We start from the raw sequence: 17,492 nt of genomic DNA on the forward strand, positions 1-17,492 counted from the left end.
AAACTAACACACTAACACATAGTAAAGCAATTATACTCCAAAAAAGATGTAAAAATAAATAAATAAATAAAATAAAAATAACAAAAGAACATTGGTTACCAAAACATAATTTCTCTATGTGTTTGGGGGAAAGGGGCATAGACACCAGGTTTGACAGTACTCACTAATTAATCTGTAGTATCCTGGGGACTTTTCATCTGCTTGCCTTCAACAGGCTGTTTATAGTTATTAAAGTTCAGCTGTTAGACAACATTCAAATGCTATAAATTTTGACTTCAGTGTTTCTATTGGAGATAAACTCAATTCACTTCCATTAATAACCTATATGGGAAAAGTATATGAAAAAAGACTGGATATATGTATAACTGAATCACTTTGCTGTACACCTGAAACTAACACAGCATTGTAAATCAACTATACTCCAATATAAAATAAAAAATTAAATTAAACAAATAAAAAATAAAAGTGTGGACTTCCAAAGCCAAAAGCAAAGATAAGTGAGCTGGTCTTATTTTTTTTTAAATATTGCAAATTTAATTTTTAAAAGCTAAATTCTGGTGGAAAATCTCTTAGATTCTGCTATTTGAATTTGTTTCTCATGTACACTTATAGCCAGCAGTCAGGAAAAATTATCCTGTTTGTGTTATTTTTTTTTAATTCCTAGTATATAGCCATGACTGATCCTTTTTTTAAATAAATTTACAAATTTTTATAAATTTAAATGGGACCTAATGAAACTTCAAAGCTTTTGCACAACAAAGGAAACCATAAGCACATTGAAAAGACAACCCTCAGAATGGGAGAAAATATTTGCAAATGGACAAAGGATTAATCTCCAAAATATATAAACAGCTCATGCAGCTCAATATTAAAGAAACAAACAACCCAATCCAAAAATGGGCAGAAGACCTAAATAGACATCTCTCTAAAGAAGACATACAGATGGCCAAGAAGCACATGAAAAGCTGCTCAACATCACTAATTATTAGAGAAATGCAAATCAAAACTACAATGAGGTATCACCTCACACCAGTTAGAATGGGCATCCTCAGAAAATCTACAAGCAACAAATGCTGGAGAGGGTGCGGAGAAAAGGGAACCCTCTTGCACTGTTGGTGGGAATGTAAGTTGATACAGCCACTATGGAGAACAGTATGGAGGTTCCTTAAAAAGCTAAAAATAGAATTACCATATGATCCAGCAATCCCACTACTGGGCATATACCCAGAGAAAACCATAATTCAAAAAGACACATGCACCCCAGTGTTCATTGCAGCACTATTTACAATAGCCAGGTCATGGAAGCAACGTAAATGCCCATCGACAGACGAATGGATAAAGAAGTTGTAGTACATATATACAATGGAATATTACTCAGCTATAAAAAGGAATGAAATTGGGTCATTTGTTGAGACATGGATGGATCTACAGACTGTCATACAGAGTGAAGTAAGTCAGAAAGAGAAAAACATATAGTATATTAATGCATATATGTGGAACCTAGAAAAATGGTACAGATGAACCAGTTTGCAGGGCAGAAATGGAGACACAGATGTAGAGAACAAACATATGGACACCAAGGGGGGAAAGCTGCGGGGGGCTGGGGATGGTGGTGGGATGAATTGGGCGATTGGGATTGACATGTATACACTGATGTGTATAAAATGGATGACTAATAACCTGCTGTATAAAAAAATAAATAAAATTAAAAAAATAAATTTATGTATTTATATTTGGCTGCATTGGGTCTTCGTTGCTGAATGCGGGCTTTCTTTAGTTGTGGTGAGCAGGGGCTACTCTTTGTTGCAGTGCATGGGCTTCTCATTGCAATGGCTTCTCTTGTTGTGGAGCACAGGCTCTAGGCACACGGGCTTCAGTAGTTGTGGCACACAGGCTCAGTAGTTGTAGCTCGCAGGCTTTAGAGCGCAGGCTTAGTAGTTGTGGTGCACAGGCGTAGTTGCTCCACGGCATGTGGGATCTTCCCGGACCAGGGCTCGAACCCATGTCCCCTGCATTGGCAGGCGGATTCTTAACCACTGCACCACCAGGGAAGCCCCTGTTTGTGTTATTGATGTCCTTATTATACTTAGGAGCCAGATGGAATTCACTGGGCATTAAGACATAACATAAAATAGGGTACGTTTGCCCTTTTTTCCCCCAGCAAAATTTTAAGCCATGGGGACAGACAATAAGTATTCACTCATTTATTTATGAGTTCCTTCTATAATGGAGTACTTAACACCATGAATGAGACATGTAAGAATTCAACCTTGGTTTAGTATAGGGAGCCAAACACATAAAATGAGTATCCATAATACGAGGTTATTTTATATGCAAATACATATTTGTGTATAAATGTATATCAGAGGAGAGGGCTATTTATTTTGTGAAGGAAAGCTATGGATTATTCATCAGCCAACCTTCCAAATCCATTCTCCACCCTTCTCTGCCCTGCCCTGACCTCTATAGTTTGCATTACCTTAGTTTCTTTACCTCTTTGACTCTGGGAGCCTAGCTAGTAGGAGAAAAGAGGGGTCAGGGTATTTATTCTCGCTACTCAGCCAAACTGTATTTTCTCTACCTTATGGCCACAGCTCCCGTCAGGTAGCTTCTCTTCAGTTCTCTCTGGATATCAGCCTCTCTGGTAATAGCTTCCCTTTGATGTCCCAGTGTGCTCCACCATCCTTTATTTGTTTTCGTTACTCCTTCATTGAATTCCCTTCAGTTAGCCTTCCTGGGCCCTTGATTAACACAGAACAAAATACAGAAGGTCAAGAAAGATAATATAGACGTTCCTTTACCTTCAAATGTTCAGTGTATACACTTTGATAGATCTGAGCAAAGCTATTATCCAGACTATAAACATGTCATTTCTGTTGCCACCAACAGATGGCATTAGCAGTCATGTCAGTCCTTTAGGGCTGTGCATTGTTCTTGAGTCTGTTGGCTCTTGTGATACTGTGATTTATAATAAGAAATATATATTTGGTCTTCATCCCATTTCTGGCACAGAGCTCCTAAAACCCTTGGAATTTCCTACAGCCATTATTTTATGATAAGTTTTAATGGAGTATAATCTATAAAAATACTCAAGTTTTAATGGAGTATAATCTATAAACATACTCACTATGCTGTATCCCTGAAACTAACATACTATTGGAAATCAACTGTACTTCAGTCAATCCCTTGAAATTTCCTAAGTGAGGACAGTGATAAAGGTGTCTTTTGTTATGTTGATGAGGTGACTTTTGGAGCCCCCATCAAAGGATGGGGGCTGATTGCCAGTCATCCCTTACCCCTACCCCCCCCCACCGAAGAGAGAGGCTGGAGGTTCAATCAGTTGCCCGTGGCCGGTGATTGAATCAAGCACACCTATGTAACGAAGCCTCCATAAAAACGGAAAAGGACTAGGTTTGAAGATCTTCCTAGTTGGTGAACACAAGGAAATGCAAGGAGAGTGGTACTCCTGGAGAGTACATGGAAGCTCCTCACCCTTTCCCCATACCTTGCCCTATGCATCTCTCCCATCTGGCTGCTCCTGAGTTGTGTCCCTTTAAAATAAACTGGTGATTTTGAAAGTAAAATGTTCCTCTGCATTCTGTGAGCCACTCTAGCAAATTAATTGAACCTGAGGAGAAGGTTGTCGGAACCTCGAGTTTATAGCGGGTTGGTCAGTAACTTAGGTGATAATGTGGACTTTCAGCTGGTGTCTGAAGTGTGTCAGGGGTAGGGGTGCAGTCGTGTGGGACTAAACCCTTACCCTGTAGAATCTAATGCTACGTCTGGGTAGACAGCATCAGAATTTAGTTGAATTGAGGGACATCCAGCAGTCGTCCAGAGCATTGTTGTGTGGGGAACCCCCCAGCAACACATGTTGAAATTAGTTACCAAAACCTAAAAGAGTTGTTTTTTTTTTTTTTACTATTTTTTAAATGTTTTACAAACATTAACTCTCTACCCGATAAACACAAAAGCAGTGAAAGTACTGAAAAAACTATTTTAATAGGCACACATTTGCTTTTGATAAAGGCAAGAATGATGATGATTTGGAAAAAATGCAAAGTAGAGAGAAAACAACAAAGTTTGCATGTGCACAAGGAATGAATTTTTTTGACAGGAATAATTCTGAAGGACAAAGAGTGAATCTCGTGATGAGGGAAAAGTGCTATGCCTGACTGTTAGGGACTGAATGTGCCTCCCAGAATTCATATGTTGAAGCCCTAATCCTAATGTGACTGTATTTGGAGATAGGGCCTTTGAGGGGGTAAGTTAGGTTAAATGAGGTCGTAAGGGTGGGGCACTAATCCAGTAGGACTGGTGTCCTTATGGGAAGAGGAATAGACACCAGGTGTGTGCACACAGGGAGGAAAGGCCATATGAGGACACAGTATGAAGGTGGCCATGTACAAGCCAAGGAGAGGGGCCTCAGGAGAGACAAACCCTGCTGGCACCTTGAGCTTGGACTTCCAGCTTCCAGAAATGTGAGAAATTAACTGTTGTTTAGGCCACCAGTCTAGTATTTTGTTATGGTAGACCGAGCTTTATACACGGGATTTGTAGACTTAAATATTCCCTTTCCTCATTGCAGATATTTACATCAGCGCCAGGAAGGAGTACAGGGACTTCGCTTAAGAACGATTATCACAAATATGTTATCACCATTTTTCCTTCCTATGAGGGGTCTTTTTTTTTTTTTTTTTAAATAAATGTTTCTGTGTGCGGGCTCTACTCTGGTTGTAGCGAGCAGGGGCTACTCTTCATTGTGGTGCACGGGCTTCTCATTGTGGTGGCTTCTCTTGTTGCGGAGCACGGGCTCTAGGTGCGCAGGCTTCAGTAGTTGTGGTGCGTGGGCTTCAGTAGTTGTGGCTTGTGGGCTCTAGAGCGCAGGCTCAGTAGTTGTGGCTCACGGGCTTAGTTGCTCCGTGGCATGTGGGATCTTCCCGTACCAGGGCTCAAACCCGTGTCCCCTGCGTTGGCAGGCAGATTCTTAACCACCAGGGAAGTCCTCCTATGAGGAATCTTGATATGTTGCTGTTGAGGAATGCTCAAAGAGACAGAAAACGTAACTCAAACTGGCTTAAGCAAAAGGGGAATTATTGACTTAGATGATAGAAGAATTTGATTCCAGGGACAGTCTGATACAGTGTCCAAAAGGATCAGCAGGAACATGTTTCTTCTTCTGAAATGACTATTGTTTTTCTTTTTGTCCTTTTGTCAGTTTATAAGAGCACTTTTCATATTATAGCTCTGTCTGTCCTCTGCATTACAAAGAGGCAAGGAAAAGGCAGCCTGGGACTCTGCACATCTTCCCCTTCACCATCTTTATTGTCAGTACTGGATCCATAGTCCTCAGGGTGCAGTCTAGATCAATGTGTCAAGGGTGCCGTGGGACAACTCCATCATTCAGCCTTAAAAAACAAACCAAGATAGATCCCGGGCAAGGACAAACCTCTGTGCCCTGTTCCTCCCTACCATACCCCCTCCACAATGAGGCAGTGTTGCTAAAATTTCAGTCATTCTGGAACCACCTTCACAATTTTGCCTTACCCTTTAAATTATGCTACTATTTATATTTCTGAAACCTGACATTTTTACATAGATTTGCTTTAAAAGAAAAGCATATATTGTTGCCATTATATCATTATAACTACTAGTTATATTTTTCCCCATACACATTAAAACTAAATTCAAAAAAAAAAACAACTAAATTCATAACTATGAAAATAAAAGATACTCATCTGCATACCACTGAAAATACACCATACTTTGGGAAACTACATTAGAGCATGCCACAGGGCCACATACTAGTCAAAGACAAGATCAAGGATTGAGAGAGTTGTGAGTTTCAGGACCTCATCACTTATCAATTGCACAATAACTCCCATGGTGCGTGGTAGATGGTAGGTTCCCTTACATCTGAGGAAAGCGGCACAGAAAGCTGCTACTGCTTTCCAGCTATTGAATGGTGGAAATTAGAATCCAGGCCTTCTTCAAAAGCGACGGCCAAGCAGGGAAAAGCTGTGGGCTTTGGAGGGAAATAGACCTCCATCCAGACCAGTGGACAAACTGTAGGCGGTGGTTAGGGCCCTCGTGAGCCCGAGGCCAGTGCGGACCAGGGTTGCGTTACAAACATTTTGCGTTCTGGCCGGAACATGAGGGGTACTAAAATTCTTTGAATTATGCTGGGGTCCAGGGCTCAGAAGGGGCTGCCTCAGAAGGGGCTGGGATTGGGACAGGTCACAGTCCATGAGTGGGTCCACGGGTCCAGCTCGGTACCTGGTGCCCACCGCGGTCCCCCTGGCCGGCAACCGGCGGAACCCAGGGCCAAGGAGCCATGTGCCGGCCGCAGTCGTGGAGTCAAATCCTCCTGCCAGTATTCTTCTCCCTCTTTCTCGTCCAACTGTTTATCAGCTTCTCAGAGAATAGTTTTTCCCAAGTCTCCAGACACAAGAACAAGCACAGACCAAAATCTATGGATGACGGTAAGCCATCCTGAGCCCAGAGGCTGCTGCCCCAGGTGTGCGGCCGCTGTTGTATTTCCTACTGGTTGTGGCACGCTGGCAGGCTGAGATTTTCATCTCTAAAGTTGCCTTTTGGTGTTGGCAGAAAGACATTTTTAAAGGATCTTAACGTTTTTGGTGAAATCCAATTAAATTGGAGTCAAATTCATTTGCTTTATCTGAAGTGTGAAAAGTGGATTAAAACAGTTTTAAATGTGGAAAGCATGTTCCCCACCCCCTTCGTTTTGCATGACCTATAGCCCAAAGCTTTGTGCTGTGAATAAGGTGTTGGGTTTTGTTCTAATCAGACCCCACTCAATGGCCATAGCTAGTCTTTCTGAGTGTTGTACGGTTTTAGTTAATAAAGTACTTAATTTGGGTCTTATCTTAAGAAATAATTACTTGGTTTGGGGACTTTCTTTTGTTCCCCTCCCCAACTGAAGAAATTCTGAAACATTAAAAGTTGTACTGAGTTAAATTCATGAACCTGGAGATAATGTCTTCAGTATCCTAAACTGGAATTGTATAGATAGAATAAGGACAGGATTTGAACTACTTGGAAAATGCCCTGTAAAGCCAAGACTGCCATTTTTATGAAGACTCTAAGACAGAATAATTACCGCTTTCTGGTTTTCAGAATCAAAAAGATAGTATCTGTGAGTGTCTTCCTTCCTAAATCCAAACCCAAAGCTCTTAGCTTTGCACTGAAATGAGACTCTCCTTTGAGAGGGTGGAGGATAAGGAGAGGCTGAATCAAAAGATCTGGCTTGTTTCCTTTGGTTTTATCTTTCCCATACATTTTTCTCTCATTTAACCTCTCAGTCATTCCCATACATACTTCAAGAGGAACAACGTTCTCATACCATCCCTTGCCATGTTCTTCCCAGGAAAAGTGCCTAAAAACAGGCCAAACATAGAAACAAATCCCTCCCTTTGTTCCCTAACAAATTGGAGTCATACTAGAATTTTTCAAAAAACCTTGTTAAAATGTTGAGGAAGAACAAAAAGGGAGTAAACAAAAATAAATCAAGAATCATGGATAACGTAGTCTGGTCTTCTAGCTAGCTTGGTTCTAGGGCTGAAGAACCCAGTCAGTGTTTCTGAGGAAACAGCTTCCCTTTGGGAGGGAAAGCCTGGTCAGCCTGTCCTGGGCCTCCCCTGAGTGTTTGCTTCCTAGCCTGGGGTAATTTCCCCTTTGAACTTGCACTCAACCTTCCTATTTTATAAGGATATGGTTTCTTAGACATTACGATTCTTTCACTTCCAAAACTGCGAAAGGGATTCTAACCTTTCACTGAGATCTCCACCTACATCCCTGCTGGTGGTCTGAGTGATAGACCTTTCCCACAGGCAACCCACAGGACTTTGTTAATGATTCCACATCAAGTGAGATCCCCTACTAAGCGGGTTGCTTTGATTCCCCAGGCTTTTAACCCTGATGTTTTATTTATATTTGAGAGCTTAGTAAGCAATATCCCAAGAAGTTGTAGTTTGCTCTTGGAACTTTGGGTTAAGAATCTTCTTTTCCAATACCTAATGAATGCATTAAAAAATACTAAAATGTAGAGAAATTCTCTTACTGGGAGCAACCAGAAAACAAAGGGGTATGGCCTAAAAAGCAAGTGGCAAGCTAGGAAAGAAATAGAAGATTCTAGATCAAAATAGAATAGCACAGCATGGTAACACTCCAAATGCCACCATCACCCCTTAGAAATGACTGTCACTAAATTCCAAGAATTTTCATTAGTACTCCCAGATCTAGAGAGATGCAAATTGAGTGGGTGCCCTGTTCTTCACCTGTTCTGAAGATCTACAGAGAAATGGTTTCGGAGGAGAAATAAGAAAAACAGAGAAACTGAACAGTGGATCTGACTCTGATGGAAACACAAGTTCCTGGGCTACAAACTGGATTTAGGGGCAGATCTACAATCCAGAAATATTCCCTGTATGGAAATTGGATATATTTCCAATTAGCTAGAGTGAACCTTGGCAGTGGAAAATGATAAAACCTCAGAAGAGAGTGTAGAGCCCAGATATTCTAACAAAGTCTGGCACAGACTCACCTGAGTTCTCTCCCTTTGTCAAATACTGAGAACAACTAAGTGAATAGAGCATAAAATACAGTAAAACTGTAGTTTGTCAGAAAAAAAATTTCAAGGACAGTGGTAAGGTGGTCAAAATGTCACTTCTACTGTGTCAACACAAATAGAAGGTCTGAACAGAACTATCTCATCATTAGTAAGATGAAAATAGACAATATAGAACCTATGCAAACACTGCATAGCTAACAGAATAAATAATTGAGTATATATATACTCCCATGCAGAAAAACAGCTAATCTGTCCTAGAAGAAAACAGAACTCAAGGAACAGATGAAAATTTCCCCACAAGTGCTGAGCTAGAGAACCACCAAATGAGAAATAGATTCCGTGAAACATATGTCAAAGTCAAGATATCAGAATGAGATGAAAAGGCAGATTTCTCCAAGGAAATGAAGGCTAAGTAATTTGAAGATGAGGCAAGGCTTCCAGGTTTTCTCTCTATTTCTGTAGTACCCACTTGTTTATTTCTGTAATGGTGAACACACCAAGAATATTTGTCATGCAGACTCTACATATACTTACTGTATTGGACTCTGGTAGCTGCCTCCTTCCTCTGCCCTCTAGCCTAGCGTGTGCTGATATCTGGGGGGAGGTGGGTCTACATTGTCTTTCCCCTGGTAGATTTCTCAGTCTCTTCTATCACCTGCATACCTGATTCCCAGTACTAAGTTCCCTGTGTTATATATAATCAGAGTGATTTCTGTCACTCACAGACCCTTTCTGAGAAAGGTGTACTCATGGATATTATTCAGCAAACGAATATAAACTAAGGGGAAATGTGGGATTTAAGAAAGATTAGTAAGCAAAGAAACCAGTAAAACGTTTATAAATGATTGATTACAAGTCAATAGCAATTTAAATACATTAACAGTCTAATAATAATTGATAAGGACTTAATAATAATTAAAACTCCAGATGATTCCTACCTGGGGAATGGTGTGGGAAGGGAAAGGAAGAAAGTTAAAGCATATTAGGATCCTTATATAGGTAGAGAATGTAGATCCTGATTAAGCAATGATAGAAAGAAGAAGATAAAATACATCTCTCAAAAATTTTTAAGGAACCGCTCATATAGAAACAGAAACAGGTGTGACTTCAGGGTGTGACTAGAGGAAATAAAGCAACAAAGAATAAATTGATGGAATAATATATACCTTGCAAATGCTAATGAAAAATAAAGCAAGTATAGCAATATTAATGTTAGATAACATCGAATTAAAAAAAATCTTTAAGTAGAAGAATAAGCGATATTCCATACTGATGTACAGCACAATACATGAAGATGACATATTATGAAACTTTGTTCACCTAACAACATAGTTTTGAAATAGATGCAGTCAAAGGTGATAGAAATAAAAAGAACATTTAACAAATTAAAAGCCATATGGACTCATTTTACATGCCTATATCAGAAATCAACAAAGTATATGTAAGGATGTAATATAGAGAATAGTAATATATGAAATCTTGTTATCTTCCCCCCAAATTTTTCTCTTAGCTGTTCATCAAAAAATTTTAATTCCAGATAAACTTTAGAATCAGCTTGTCTGATTCAGTTGTTCTATTTTTTAAAATTATTAATTAATTCTTTGCACTGCCAATCAAAAAGAAAGTTTTTGTTTTGATATCTGGTATAATATACATTGACACCTGGCATCTCTAGGTATTTGAAATTGTGATCCCTCATGGAAGAAGAGAAGAGGAACAAGGATGGAATTTTATGTAGTAACAACATTTTAGACATTGATAGAGGGAATGGAACCAGTCAGGAAACTCAAAAAGGAATGGCCAGAGATGTTCCAAGAGAACTAGGAGAGAATGATGCTGCAGAAATTATGAAAATGTAATCAAGAGGAAGGAAGTGACTGGAGAGAAAAATACACAAAAAAATTGGGTCTTTAAGAGGGTATAGGAAGAATCTGGTCCTGAGAATGCTGTGGAAATAGCTAGTACCTCTTTCTTCGGGAACAGAGTAAAAGAAGAAAAGAAACTATTGCTTCATGTAGCACATTGTCATGTAGGTCAGCTGTCCCTCATTGGTTCTTCAGTAATAGCAAGAAAGACTATAAGAAAGATTGCTGGTTAGTTATACAAATACTCAGTCTAAATCTCTGAGATGGACCCAGATTGGGTCATTCACTGACATGAAGTTCAGGCTAAAGAGAAGGGAATGAGGCCATGAGGGGCAAACAGATTTGGAAAACAATGGAAAGGTCAAGAAGAGTGAAGGTCTGAGTCATGTCAAAAGGCAAACGAGAGGAAATGAGAGAAGATTCTAGTCAGAGACTAGAATATTGGTATTTAAGATTTCATGGTTGCAGTCATTTGGAATGATGGCAAAATCCAAGTTTAGATCATGGAAATAATTTGTTTAAAGTAAGATGAAGCATCAGAGTTTCTCTGGATGGTGGAATTTCAGCTGATTTTTATTTTTTTATGTATACTTATTTCTTATATTGAACATGTGTCACTTTTATAACTACATAAAGACAATCCTGTTTAAATTTTTGAAAAGTTGGAGACAGAGGCTCCGCACTACCCCTAACCCTCAAGTTCCAATCTGTAAATCGTGGAAGGAGGATTCTGATTGGGCTGACTTGCTCAGATTGCTTCTCTGTGGATCAATGAGTGTGGTGTGGGATTAGCCCAGTTTGATTCAGGTGTGTAGCTTTAGATGCCTGGTTGGGACCAGGGAGTTAGTTTAGGAGAGGAAAGTTAATTTTTAGAACTTACTTGGCTAATCCAAGTTGGATGATGCTATTTCATATTTTTCTGAGTAACAGGAGAAAGTAAGGAGTTAGGATTAGTGAGAAATGGTATCAATGAGAAAGTGTCTAGACATATGAAAATAATAAAGGAAAATGCTCAGGGTATGGATACATTTGCCATGAAACAGGAATGACTTAATGAAACGCATTTTATATAAAGTTGAGCAATAAATAGGCTTTGTATTTATATTTTTGTACTTAATTTTTTTGCAGCATGTACTGTATGGAAAAATTGTCAATTGTGCACAGAAAATAATAAAGTAAGTTAACTTTTATGTGAGGAAATTGTCTTGGGAATGTTATAAAGTCACACAGTTTACAGTTGTAGTCTAAAAGATATGCCAAACTTTGTTTTACACAATTTTTTGATAGTAGGAATGACTAATAGTGGTTATTAAGAAGTATTTCTGCATTTCAAACCGTTCCTTGAGAATCTAGAAATAAAGGAAAAGTTTAGTGCAAACATGTACTTGCTTCTAGAAAATTGTACTTCAAAAACAAAACAATTTTTTGTTTGAAAAAATTATACCTCAATTTAAAAAAAAGAAAAGAAAAAACACACTCTTTAGTCTGGTTCAAAACCCTTCACAATCTGAGAAAAGTTTACCTTTCCAAATAATTCCACAAAATTTCATGATGACGGATTTCACTCCTGCCACAGTGGAAACCTGTTCTTTATTCTACCATAGCTTCTGTGTCTAAAGCCCTTCCTTCCTGCACAGATTTTACCTTTTCTTCAAAGCTCAGACAAATTCTTCCTATTCTCTGAAAGAAATCTTAACCAATCAACTAGAAGTGAGTACTTTCGCTATGAACTCCTATTACATTTATTATCTGTTCCACTCCTTTTGAAATTCTAATATTCTTCCATTTAGAAACATTTGTTTTTTATAGAGTGGAAATATTATACCTGCCAGTTAAATTTTCAGCCTCTAGAAAACAATGCTTTATATATCAATGTAACCTAACTTCCATTATATCTAGCATTTGCCCATAATTAGTAAATGCTCTTTTTATCCTCTCTATGTCCACTACTTTAAAATCCCTCTTTGCACAATAACACTTATTTAATATTTTTGGCCAGTACAAGTATTAAACCATTTAGTTTATACAATGTTAACAAACCATTAAACATTACTATGTACCTTCCCCCCTTCTGCATTTTTTCATTTTAATGATATTAACCATCATTCTAAAGTCTGTTAGCTGACTTCTCACTTCTCACCCTCTTAAGGGTCTGAGGTTAGCATGGCTTTGTATTTATATGGGTCATCTTCCTTAGCTACAAGAAAAAAATTCATGTAATTTGTCTTAAATTACGCATTACTAATTTAGAGATGTTGAATATATTCTACTGTTCCTCTGGTTAATTTGAAGTTCTTCTCTTTGAAGACTTTTCAGCCTTAATTAAGGAATTAGTCAGGGACTTTCTTGGCGGTCCAGTGGTTAAGACTTCACCTTCCAGTGCAGGGGGTGCAGGTTCGATCGTTGGATGGGGAGCTAAGATCCCACATGCCTCCAGGCAAAAAAAACCATAAAACAGAAGCAATATTGTAACAAATTCAATAAGGTCTTTAAAAATGGTCCACATAAAAAAATAATCTTAAAAAAAATAAAAGGAGTTGGTCAAATCTTTTTGAGGTAACTGACAGACACCCAACTCAAACTACTTTATTAAAAAAGAGAATTTATTAATTCACAAAACTGGTAAGTCCAGTGTGGCCTTGACATCATGCACAGCTGAGTCTTAAAGGATATTATTCCCATTTCCTCTCTCTCTTTTCATCTCCCAGCTCTGCCTCACTCTGGGTATTGACCTCATTTTCTTCTATGGCAAATGAACATTTTCCATATAGCTGGGGAAGAGGCAGGCTCCCAGCAGACCTCTCCCAATGCCTGTATACAATTCCACAGAGGATTCTGATTGACCCTATTTGGGTCTTATGTCCAGTCCCGCACTAGTTACTGAGCCAGGGGGATGGGCTACTCTGAGTGCCATTGCCTGGGTCAGGTGATTCCAGGAGGAGGAAAGTGGTGGAGCATAGCTGACTGATAGCTGCAGACCCACATAAAGGTGGGGAAGAGATCCGAAAAGGTAAGAGGGTGTGGGTTACCATAGGAAGAAGGATGGTGACACAATCTGGGCAGACAGAGAGTAAAAAAATAAACTACCTTAGGCTACTGTGTTTCACCCTTTGAGCTTTCAGGAAGTATTTTCTCCATCCCTACATTTAAAAAAATGCTCCTGTTAATTAATGCAACCAACCCTCAAGTAAAATTGTACTTACCCAGAGTCGTTGTCAGTTATTGCCCCCCAGCTATAACTTTGGAATGTCAGAGAGATGTACGTGGTGTGCAGATGCTCTGTTGAGTTTCCCTGGCCAAGCAGTGAGTTATTGGTCACCAATCTGGCTGCCCCAGGCTTAACCTGCGAAGGAGCTCCCTTTTCCGTTGTTCTCTGAGCTCCTATCAGAGAGAGGCACAGGGAAGAATGTCTCTTCTGGGGACTGCACTGCTTTAGGAGCTCATGTGCTGTGAACCTGGTTATCGGGGCCAGGGAATCAGCTTAGCACTAAGTGACCACAAACTCTTCTCTGACAGGTTCAGGTTTTTTCTGGCGTTTCATCTCCCTTAAAACCCTGCTAGATGGCATGAACTTGATTCCTAAAAACTCTGAGATCTAATAACCAAGACCTGAAGTCTCTGGGCTGTAATCCTTGAATGTAGACTTTGACTTTGAAGTTCCAGTCTTTAAGCAATAGTCTAAGAGGACAGGATCCATTTAGCCAAAATGGCTTCAATCTTAAATTTGCCTTCATTTGACCTCTGATCTTGGTTAACATGAAACAAAAGTTTGCCTGTGATATATCTCTTGCTCTCAGGCAGTGTCTAAGGGGTGACTTTTTACAATGGAATGTGTATCCTGCTGGTCTCAGGATATACAGCAAGAAGTGATTGGGAGGGGTCTGGGATCAGTCTTATAGGATTGGTTACCAGCATAGAACCAAATTGATTACATTAGAACCTAAGCTTCCCTATTTACTAGGTATGTGACCTTATGAGAGTCATTTGACTGCTCTGTGCCTTAGTATCCTCCTCTATAAAGTGGATATAACAGTACCTAGCTTACAGGGTTGTCATGAAGATGAAATGAGTTAATATATATAAAGGGCTCAGAACGGTGCCTGTCACGTGGTAGGTCCTATGTAAGTGACAGCCATTTTTACCACTCTGTCCTCATTTTTTTTACTCTTCCAGGTTCTAGTCTTATCTTCCACGGTGGTTACCACCATTGTACCTTGCTTTTGCTTGCTTCAGCAAGAGACTTAGAATTCAATATTCCTATTTCCACATGATCATCTGGCCACCAGTGAGCAAAAAGGGGAAAGGGGGTAAAGCAAGGCTGGTTGAGAGCACCACCAGGCCCACATGTAACAGAAGAGGAATCCCCAGAGGCAAGTGTGAATGCTGCAGACAAGGGGAATGGGAAAGAGTGTTAGAAAGAGAGAGGGAAAAAACAAACAACAACAACAAAAAACACCTTATCTTCTGAAGTCATTATTACTACTTTGTGAACTAATGTCTTAAATTTAGTTCTCTAACTACAGAGCCTGAGAAAGTGATTCAGGTACATGTGATTTCTTGAGTGACTGCTGTTCAGCAAAATTCTATGAAGGAGTACGGGACACAGAGAAACTAAGGGACAAGAGCCAAGCAAAGATGTGATCTCAGCCAAAGCCTACACTGGCCTGAACCATGGGCAGCCCTGGGGCAAAAAGTTACATAGCAGAGTTGTGCCTGCCTTGAGGCAAGGATGTCCATTGTTTGGAACCCCATATACTGGTCAATTCCTGACAGAGGTCAATTCTTGACCACAGGCAAGATGGTCCCTGTCCACAAGGACAATGCAAGAAGAAGGGCGGCTTGAGCCGTTGGCAGTCAGCACTCATTGCAGCTAGGTTTGTGTGCATGGGCCTGGTAAAGTGGATCTGGTAAAGCGGCAGACCACCAACAGCATCAACTACAAATAATAATAATAAAATAATGATGATGATGATGATGGCTGTTATATATTGAATACTTATTGAACTAGTACTAGAAACTTACTGGGATTGTGGTTATTATACTTGGACACTGCTTTTATTTTTTTTTCTTTCCAAATACAGTGTTTTTGGTGCAGTGAAGAAAGGGCTTGCAAAAAAATTTGTTTTCCATATTTCGGGTGTCATTTCAGTTCTATATTTTGGTTGAACTGTCACGGTGAGTTGTCCTTATTTGAATTTTATGTACTTTTTTTTTTTTTTTTTTGTGGTATGCGGGCCTCTCACTGTTGTGGCCTCTCCCGTTGGGGACCACAGGCTCCGGACGCGCAGGCTCAGCGGCCATGGCTCACGGGCCTAGCCACTCCGCAGCATGTGGGATCTTCCCGGACCGGGGTACAAACCCATGTCCCCTGCATCGGCAGGCAGACTCTCAACCACTGCGCCACCAGGGAAGCCCTGTACTTTTTACAATTGATTCGCAAACTAGTGATTTGCTACAATTGAAGAATTATAAATTATTATATTTGCTTTATTAAAATATAGCAAGTCTGTTCATTGGTGTTTCCTCTGATACAGACTGATACTGATTGTTTCCAGCCAGTGTTGGTTCAAACTAGGTCAACATTCATTCTGATTTGTGGATGCCTTACCATACCAATTGTTAAATACTTTAAATTTCATCTCTAAAGTACTCTGATGTACAATAACCATAACCCAGTAAAGGGAGGTTTGTGTTCTTAAGTTGTTTTAGAAACTCCAGGAGTTTCTTGTAAGCTAGTCCTGAGGACATATTGAGCCCAATAGCATTATTAATAACTTATATTTCCTCAGCTAATGTGTTCAATACTGAGAATTGACATTCAGAACAATGACTCCCTGGGACTGAACTCATCTCAATCATTAAAGAATCTTTAATTTTATATCTGTAATGTTGTATTTTTGGTTTTTTTAAAAAATTGAAGTGAAAAAATATAAATTTTGCTCACAAATCCGTGTTTTCTTCAGAAACCATCAGGTAAATTTAAATCATAGTTGTAGCAAAGAACCTATATATAGCAAGTGACACTTCATGTATTTAGTATGAATGGGGAACCCTAGTCTCCTACTTCATCTTCCGCCCTGCTAGTTTCATTTTACAGGTACACCAGGCTGATAAGTTAAATAGTATTGAGAGGGGATACAGTTTACAGGTGTGCTGGAAATCTGCTTTCCCAGCAAGCGTTGGCTGCCTTTTTGATAAGGAACTGCTGAAACTCAAACAACAAACCATCCCCTGCTACCTACTATTTTATCTTCATAGAAACAGCAACCTGAGAGATCTATTCTTTCTGTTGAGATGTTGCCTGGAATGAGTCTAGAGACAAAATAAAGGAAAAAATAAGCCTGTGGCCTAATAGTTTACCTATCTGGAGATAAAGGACATTAAATGTTTCCTCTTTTTAGCAACCCAGATTATTTTCAAATGTTAGTGATTATTGCATTAAGAGTAGTTTTATTGGAGCATATGATGTATGTTACTGTATCATTTTTAATAAAGACCAGTGCATTTGTATTTAAGAATCAGACTGCATGATATTAGGAACGATGAAACTATGAGAAATTATTAACCTTCTGTTAGCTTAAAATATATTTCTTTTCTTTTCATACATTTCAGTTGACATGTTTGGATTCCTGATGCTTCTACTCATTGCAGTATTGATTATAGTGTTCATTTGTCACTGCTTCATCTATCAATATTACCTGCAGACGAATGTTCCTTTTATCCTTAGTAAGAATGCACTTTAGGATAGTATCATTGAAGAGAATGCTAAGCTAGTAATCAGTAAATGTTTTACCTTTTTTATGTAATAAAAATAGTATATGCATCCATATGATAAGGAAAAAATTTTCAAAAGGTACAGAAAATTATAAAATAAAAAGGTTATTCCAGGACTTTCCTGGTGGTCCAGTGGTTAAGAATCCACCTTCCAATGCAGGGGACACGGGTTCAATCCCTGGTTGGGGAACTAGGATCCCACATGCCGCGGGACAACTAAGCCTGCATGCCACAACTAGAGAGCCTGCGCCTGCGTGCTCTGG

The 17,492-nt window shown here is 39.3% G+C and overlaps 2 protein-coding genes across 3 annotated transcripts in view; both read left to right on the top strand.

The window, feature by feature from the left end:
• The window catches only part of CDK14 (cyclin dependent kinase 14), a 711,364-nt gene that overhangs the window by 26,606 nt on the left and 667,266 nt on the right, over positions 1-17,492 (top strand). The window lies entirely within an intron of this gene.
• PTTG1IP2 (PTTG1IP family member 2) lies at positions 6,213-17,198 on the top strand. Its single transcript, XM_033420411.2, has 4 exons — positions 6,213-6,482; positions 11,584-11,630; positions 15,537-15,630; positions 17,068-17,198. The coding sequence occupies exons 1-4, from the start codon at positions 6,335-6,337 to the stop codon at positions 17,196-17,198; spliced, it is 420 nt and encodes a 139-aa protein (XP_033276302.1). The 5' UTR covers positions 6,213-6,334.

This window comes from Orcinus orca, chromosome 9 (genome assembly GCF_937001465.1).
Source record: "Orcinus orca chromosome 9, mOrcOrc1.1, whole genome shotgun sequence".
Taxonomy (NCBI): domain Eukaryota; kingdom Metazoa; phylum Chordata; class Mammalia; order Artiodactyla; family Delphinidae; genus Orcinus; species Orcinus orca.